Source organism: Hippichthys cyanospilos, chromosome 4 (assembly GCF_059441005.1).
Source record: "Hippichthys cyanospilos isolate Australia breed blue-spotted pipefish chromosome 4, RoL_Hcya_1.0, whole genome shotgun sequence".
Taxonomy (NCBI): domain Eukaryota; kingdom Metazoa; phylum Chordata; class Actinopteri; order Syngnathiformes; family Syngnathidae; genus Hippichthys; species Hippichthys cyanospilos.
This window is the reverse complement of record NC_142372.1, coordinates 7,534,382-7,542,481: the sequence shown is the minus strand read 5'-3', so window position 1 is coordinate 7,542,481 and position 8,100 is coordinate 7,534,382. Positions and strand designations below refer to the sequence as shown.

The 8,100-nt window shown below is 39.6% G+C and overlaps 1 protein-coding gene across 1 annotated transcript; it reads left to right on the top strand.

Annotated features, from left to right (window-relative positions):
* Positions 1 to 4,270: 4,270 nt before the first annotated feature.
* irx3a (iroquois homeobox 3a) lies at positions 4,271 to 7,467 on the top strand. The gene is made up of 2 exons (XM_088412167.1): positions 4,271 to 4,742; positions 5,642 to 7,467. The coding sequence occupies exons 1-2, from the start codon at positions 4,488 to 4,490 to the stop codon at positions 6,665 to 6,667; spliced, it is 1,281 nt and encodes a 426-aa protein (XP_088268293.1). The 5' UTR covers positions 4,271 to 4,487; the 3' UTR covers positions 6,668 to 7,467.
* The last annotated feature ends 633 nt before the right edge of the window (positions 7,468 to 8,100 follow it).

The following is an 8,100-nucleotide window of genomic DNA, read 5'->3' as shown; positions in this document are numbered from 1 at the left end:
GTAGTCAACCTTTTTTGTTTGTCTGTTTTATTTTTTCCTGAGGAAAAATAAATCAATAAACTTAAAAAAAACTTACCTATTTGCAATTGTTCTCAGTTTTTTGATCTTTTTATCCAAGTACTCCTTAACCAGTCAAACATTTTATTCATTTATTTATATATATATATATATATATATTTATATATATATATATATATATATATATATATATATATATATATATATATATATATATATATATATATATATATATATATATATGGTATTAAATTAATCAATTAATAGTACCTTTAGTACCTAATGACTTTAGGTACTAAAGTATTGGATTATTTAGTACTTATTACTAAAGTATTTCATGACTTTACATAATTACATGTACATAATTACATAAGGTAATCCATTACTTTATAACTTTAGTAAACAAAATCAATTCCTTTAATACGTTGGTACCTGAACTGACTGATTACTCTAGGTAATAAGTATTATAGTAATGTGTTACTACGTTACAAATATTAAGCAAAAAGCTGTCCGGATGTGAACATTTTCCAAACAAATCAAAGTTAGTTGTTTAATATGCATGCTTGGTTAGTGCAATGGTAATTTAAAAGTGGGGGAAATTATTCCCGTCTTAATCTAGCCTTAAAGTAAAGACAAAATAACTTTAAATGCGTTTTCAAAGTACACTTGCTTCCGTCGGAGAGAACAATTAATTTATGACTAATTCATTTATTGGATTAAGCTCCAATGTGCTTTGAACACAGTGAGATTCATTGGGGCTTTATTTGGGCCTAATGGGACGCCCCTTTGAAATCCTTCATGTGGACTTTGGAGATTATTCAATGAGAGAATTTGGTTATATTTCCACTGAAGATGAAATGTGTCATTGCATGTGAATTGGCCCACATTTAAGATTTTGCTGGGTTAGGACAAGAAAATACAATTTTCCTTTACATGTCATTGTTTTTTTATATACATTATATATTTTTCTTGAATCTTTACAACATTATTTTGTAAAATAGAGAGTTTGGATTTTTTTTATATTTTTATATGTTCTTGTCAAACCATTGCTTAACTTTTTTCAATGTTTTGAATATTATAAAATAAATATTTGGGGGGGAGATTGACATTTTGCAGGGCAATTTTTTTGGAGAACAGTGCTTAAAATGTTCATCTTAAGTTTCTGACTTCTAAAGACTATAATTATATTTCTTTGACAATTAGGTTTCTGAAAGATTTTTTTAATGAAATGTTGAGTCAATTCGATTTCTTAGGTGAAATCACAATTCGGTAAGCATGATGGGACTTTGTAAAATTGTAAATTTTAAAAATTGTAAATTTGATAGTTTTTATGAAATATAATACTTGCATTATGCCCTTATTCTTGTTTAGTTATGACTTTTCCTTGAGGCATGTCTACCTTTAATGTCATTTTATCCTCATGAAATGACAAATTTTTGTCAGCAGAATTTTACTACTTTTCATAATCATAAGTACTATTTTTGAACATCTGTTTTCAATGATTACCTTTTTAGGCTTTTTTCTTGTTTTTGTTTTGTGCAACTATAACTTTATTTTTGTAATATTACAACTTTATAATGTGTGACTATTTTCTTTTGTTATAATTCTACTCAAAACAATATGACTGTGTTTACTTAAAATGAACAGTTTCTATAAAACTTAGATAACTCACTAACATGAGGTGTCCCTTGATTTATTATTATAATATGTGTTTGCTTTTCCTTTCACGTGGTTCTGATATTCTTGCGCTCAAAATGAAAAACGTGCACGTGTGTACAGATTGCATCAGAAGTCACCATGTACGGTTTTTTTTCAATGCGGAAATTGTGTCATGTGCATAATTACCATCTTAGTTATCACAGCACTCCAGCATAAGTGGCCTCTTTTTTTTTTTCAATTTTGCATGCGTGTGTGTGTGTTTTTGGGGGGTGGGTGTGTTGTTTGTGTCAACGTAATGCTTTTATGGCAGAGCCAGTTTCCCGAATGGTGTGAAAGTGTTAAGTTAGTGAGTGGTGCGTTTGATTGGAGATAGTAAATCACTGCGTGTGTGAGAGAAAGTGGAGGGGAAGGGGGGCGCTTTGGAGTCGGGGGTAGCGGATCTAGAGTTCCAAGGGAGGGAGTGAGAGACGTTGTCCATCCCGCCTATAGGAACGCTGTGTCGCGGACAGACGTACAGACGCGTACTCTCTCTCTCTCTCTCTCTCTTTCTCTCTCTCTCTCTCTCTCTCTTTCTCTCTCTCTTTCTCTCTCTCTCTCTCTCTCTCTCTCTCGCTCTCTCTCTCGCTCGCTCGCTCGCTCGCTCCCCCCCCTCCCTGTTTTGTGTCATCAAAATCAATGTATGTGATTACCATTCTGGTCGAGTGGCACCAGCAAGGCGCTGTAATGAATAACCTCGTAATCCGGTTGAATGGAAGACACACATACGCACGCACACACACACACACACACACTCCACACACTCGTGCTTGTTACAAATGTGAAGAGAGATTCCAGAGTTTTTTATTTTACATATTGAAGGGTTAAAAAGCAAATTATAGCTGTATGCTATCATCCCTTCCATTCATAGACAATGATCTGCTGAGTTCCAAAAGAAGATTAAAACATATTACACACAAAAACTGAAATATCGTAATATTAATAATAACAATATTGCATTAAGACTTGAGCGGTATTCAAATAAAAAGCGGGAGATTGGAGTAATCTGTCAAAAAGAAAACAGATGTTTCCCTTCTTATCCCCCCTCCCTCCTTTTCCTAACACACTTTTTTATATGCTTCGAGGAATTTTAATTTTTGAGCGCCTTGTTTGCTGGGGAAATCGTCTTATTGACACGAAAAGTTCCAATTGTGGTGGGGATTTATTTGTGCTTGATTATGATACGTGTTTCTTTTCAAGAACATTTATCATTACATTTATTATTATTAGAATTTTTAAGTCCCCCCCCCCCAATACACATTCCGAGTGTGTGTGTGTGTGTGTTTTTCAATCCACGTTTCAACTAAACGTGTTAATGATGATCAGCCTGCTCTTTCATGTCTAAAATGTCTATCTGCTGTATATTCCACCCCATACAAGAATAGATTTAAAGAACCACCCAACACCTCCAGCAAAAAGTGTCGGAAGTGCCAGTTAGTGGGTGGGGGGAAAAAATCCCTTGATTTTTAAGCAGGGGACAGCATGGCAACGTGTTCCCAAATACAATAATTAATTATTCTGATTGATGCGTGTCATCGAGTCTGACTGGAGGAGTCTGTTTGAATTTCAGGCACATTTACCAAACAAAAGACTAAGCTCTTTAAAATATGTTTTTCAAATTTGTTTTGGTATTACTTAGTGGAATTAAAGTTAATACAGTAGTCAGTTAATATATTGAAGAGAGCATTTTTTTACTACATATTCAATTCACAGTTTATTTAATTATATTTTATTGTTGTTTCTTGACTGTGGGCGGAACGACAAATTTAGAAACGTTAAGTCATGATGACTTGCATGTGAACTATAATTTTATATAATTATTCCTAATAGATAAAAGTACTATTTAATTAAACGCCATTGTGACTCGTTGTAACACGTGGATGTTTGTTCAAGAGACTAAAACATCGAATTTTGAATATATATATACTATATTAATTTATGAGTTTCTGTGTTTCTCTCTCACACACGCTCTCTCTATCTTCATATGCGTGTACATGTGCGCGTGCGCGGGTACCCTTGGACGAAATGAATATTGCTTCACTCATAACTCGTCAAGGCTCATTTGATTGTCAAAACGCACAGTATGTTTTTTTCATTTTATCAAAAAACGTTCATGTTTATTCAATTGCAATCATTTTAATGCGCGTCAGTCTAACTGTAGCACATGCACATATCCTTACTTGAAAAATTGAACGCATGTGTGTATGTGTAATATTGCGTTTTTAGTAAAAAAAAAAAAAAAAAAGTACGACTTTAAATCAGTTTATAAGAACATGCATTATCATTATTTTTATTTGCGAGCGCTGGCAAATGAAGACAATCAGAAAAAAAATGTAGCCGCCGACTGGTGGAAGAGATAAATGAGATTGGAGAGTGTATTCAAATGGGACAGTGCATTTATCCAAGTGGAAGGAGGGAGGGGAAAGAGAGAAAGAGGGGAGAGAGAGGGAGAGGGAGTGAGAAGGGGGTGAGATTTGAGAAAGGGGCGGGGCTTGTAAAGGACTAGAAATGTCAATCTGAGCAAGGGAGTCCCAATAATCTAAAGCAATCTGTAAGGACCTGACCTTAGTCCATCCAGATCAATAGAAGAAGAAGAGGAAGAAGAAGAAGAAGAGAGCGGAGCATCGGCTTTGGAACTACTCTTCCTCCCCTCCGCTCTCGCACCTTCCCCTCGGCCCTCATGCTTTCCACACTCTAACAAACCAAGCTCCCCTCCCCAAAAAAAAGTGGATATTCCTCCTTGTCGCTCGCTCGTGTCTCCGCCGCCGGCCGCCATGTCTTTCCCGCAGCTGGGCTACCAGTACATCCGGCCCGTGTACCCACCGGAGCGCCAGGGCATGGCCGGCAACGCCCGCAGCGCCGCCGCCGCCGCGGCCGCCGCAGCTGCCGCCGCCGAGCTCAGCCCGTCGGGCGCGCTCTCCAACGTGCTGTCGTCCGTGTACGGAGCGCCCTTCGCCGCAGCCGCCGCCGCGCAGGGCTACGGAGCATTCCTGCCCTACTCCAACGACATCTCCATTTTCAACCAGCTGGTGAGTCCATCCCGCAAAAAAAAAAAAAAAAATCAACATAAACCTAAGCTTTGCTCTCTTACGTTTCTGAAGCGCGCAACTTTTTTTTGCGGAGAATGTCTTGGGAGCGGTTTAAAAATTAATAACACGAGACACAAAGTGTTCACAGAAGATTTCAGTTCAACTCAATGCAGGAAAACAACAAAAGTGAAGTAACTGTAAAAAAAAATTTGGGGAAATCATGTGTTGACAAACTCATTCAAAGTGATTATCAATGTACGGGTTACTGTTTGAGATTTAAAATAGAGTCAAAATAAAGTAAGCACCGCATTTAAATGACTTTACTGGGGTGTAGAAGTAGAAGAAAAAACTTTGACGTGGAGAAAAGATCAAAGTGTTGCATTTCAAGCGTCTATAGAAAAAAGTCAATAAACAAAGCGTCAAGAGTGCCTGTAGTATTTTAAGGTTTTCAATTAATAAAAAATAAAAACCCTTGAACGTATTTTAAAAGATGACCAAAGTGGATTTATTGTGATTATTGGAGTTTGAAAGTAAAAGAATAAACCTAAATTGCGTCAAAATAAAGTTAAAAATATGTTTTAAACATGATCATAAAAGTGTAGTTTAAAATACATCAGAGTGTGCATGTAAAATAAATGTACTTTTAATAAAAGTCATAAAAATACACGTTTGAAAGTCGTGATAGGCTAATGCATGTAAATAATCATCAAAGAGAGAGAGTTTGGGTCTATAAATTAAAATAAAATAATGATTAAATGTGGAAATACAAGTTGAAAGTGATTGTAAAGGAGTTTAAAAGTTGAAAATAAACGCACACACGCATACACACACACACACACAGGTTCAAAAGTCGCAATAAACAAAAGAGGTGAGCGTAACCGTGTTGTGAACGTGCGCAGGGGGCCCAGTACGAACTGAAGGACGGGCCCGGGGTTCAGCACGCCGGCTTCGCCCACCACCACCCGGCCTTCTATCCGTACGGCCAGTACCAGTTCGGCGACCCGTCCCGGCCCAAGAACGCCACGCGGGAGAGCACCAGCACCCTGAAGGCCTGGCTCAGCGAGCACCGCAAGAACCCGTACCCCACCAAGGGCGAGAAGATCATGCTGGCCATCATCACCAAGATGACCCTGACCCAGGTGTCCACCTGGTTCGCCAACGCCCGGCGGAGGCTCAAGAAGGAGAACAAGATGACGTGGGCGCCTCGGAACCGAACCGACGAGGAGGGCAACGTCTACCCCAGCGACCACGAGGGCGAGGAGGGCGACAAGCGCGAGGACGAGGAGGAGATCGATCTGGAGAACATCGACACGGAGAATATCGAGAGTAAAGACGATCTGGACGAGCAGGACGATTCGGAACTGAAAATTGACGCGAGGAGCGACTCGGAGGGTTCGGACGGCTATGAGGATTTATCCGAGCAGAGGTTTCTCAAGGCGGGCCTGCACCACCACCATCACCTTCAGATCCACCACCGCGGCTCGTCTCCGCTGGAGATCAAACCGGACGGGGACAAACTCAATTCGGGTCCGGTCAGCTCCCCGCCCTCGGAGAACAGCCAGGCGCCGGCCCAGAAACCCAAAATCTGGTCCCTGGCGGAGACGGCCGCGGCCCCGGACAACCCACGCAAGTCTCCGCAAGTCCCCCCCACGCCCCCCGCCTCCCACCAGCAGCACGGCTTGGTGGCCCCGCACAGACTCATTGCGTCTTGTCCCTCCGTGGGGAAGATCCAGTCGTGGACGAACCGAGCCTTCTCGGCGCATCAGCTGGCCCTGTTCAACTCCAACCACTATCTGGGCCTGGCCAACCAGGCCGGAGGCGGACTGGCGCTCTACGGAAGCCGGCACACGGACGACAAGGGGCCCGGGGTCGGAACCGGGACCGGGGCGGACTCTGCGCTCACAGGTACCGGTCCACGACACTGAGAACCAGCATGTGTGCGTGAGTGAGTGTGTGTGTTTTTGTGTGAACGCGCAAAAGACTCCAAAGGCCACTTCCACTCTTTTTCTCCTTTATGGTCCATTTTGGATATTTTTTTTTCCCCCCTTTGGCCACAAACAAAGTGTGTGCGTGTGCGCGCGCACGCGCGAAGACGAGAAAGCATTTAAAAATAATACTATTAATAATGTCCTAATTTTATTTGAAGTTTTCGTGATTTCACATTTTTCCCAACATTGTTATTGTTTACAATGTAAGACAGAAACAGTCCAACGTGTGTTCTTAATAGGCAGTCATTGCAATCTTAATTTTTACGTGGCCACTCAAGAGGGAATCTTTAGTGCCTTTTGGCTGCACAACATTTGTTTTTTTTTCAAGAAACGATGTCGGTTCGTTGACTTCATTTTCCCAACTTTATTTTTCCTGGTTTCTTATTCAAAAGGCAACTGTCACTTTGTTTTTTTTTAAATCCCCTGGCCTCTTCTGCTTCTTTTTTTCTTGCTTTCAATCTCAATATGGAATGTAAAATAGACAATAATACCATCTGTGTATAGCTACATTGTAAGCATGTCTTGTGTTTTTTTTTAAAGGTGTAATAATGTATGAACCCTGTGTGTAGTCTGAGTTTTTTCTTTTTTGTTTCCCCCTCTTCTTTTTTTTCAATTTGTGAGGATTTGATGTTATTTTTTTGTATATAAAGTCCAGAATATGTACATACTTGTGAACCAAAATTGTACAAGAAAAGTCTATATTTTTGGCTAATAATAAATGAATTGCTGCAACTTTACCGAGGACCGCTTGTGTTGAAAGTCAATTTTACAGAAAAAGAACTATATACACTCGCCTTAAATGGATTTTAATACTAATCAGGCAATATCGCGAAATATAATTATGAGGTTATCCTTCCATTGAAAATGAATAATTGAAAAACGTGTTCATAAAGAAACCACTGTTAGAATTTTTTTCAAGGTGTTTTTTTTTTTTTTTTAAATTCCAGATTCGAGCTCCATTTCAACAGCACACACATTTCACACACACACTCTCCATTAACGACGCCGCTATAATTGTAATTTATTGTGGGTGTAAAACTAATAATAACGTCATTTATTTGTGTTTGCGCCCGGGGAGAGTGTGTGCATGAGGGCGTTAAAGTTGGTGTTGGAGCTCCCTCTACAGTCTGCTGCACACACACACTCACACACACTCTTTGATTATGCTTTGAACTCACTCATATTTGATATTTCTATGTTAATCAGTTAAATAGACCGGTGCAGGTGCAAATGTAATGAAGAAAAAAAAGTGTTTTGAGTCTAATAGTGCGGTTTTGTTATTTAAAAGGCAGCCAATCGAAACTTGGGAATCAAATGCTTCAAAGGAACTCACTACTGACGTAGTCAAAACAACTCCCGAATGATGAAAA

Excerpts from the sequence above, each read along its gene's own strand:
- irx3a (XM_088412167.1), top strand. The coding sequence starts at position 4,488 with ATGTCTTTCCCGCAGCTGGGCTACCAGTACATCCGGCCCGTGTACCCA. Across the intron at positions 4,743-5,641 it reads TCTCCATTTTCAACCAGCTG|GGGGCCCAGTACGAACTGAA; the intron begins GTGAGTCCATCC and ends GAACGTGCGCAG.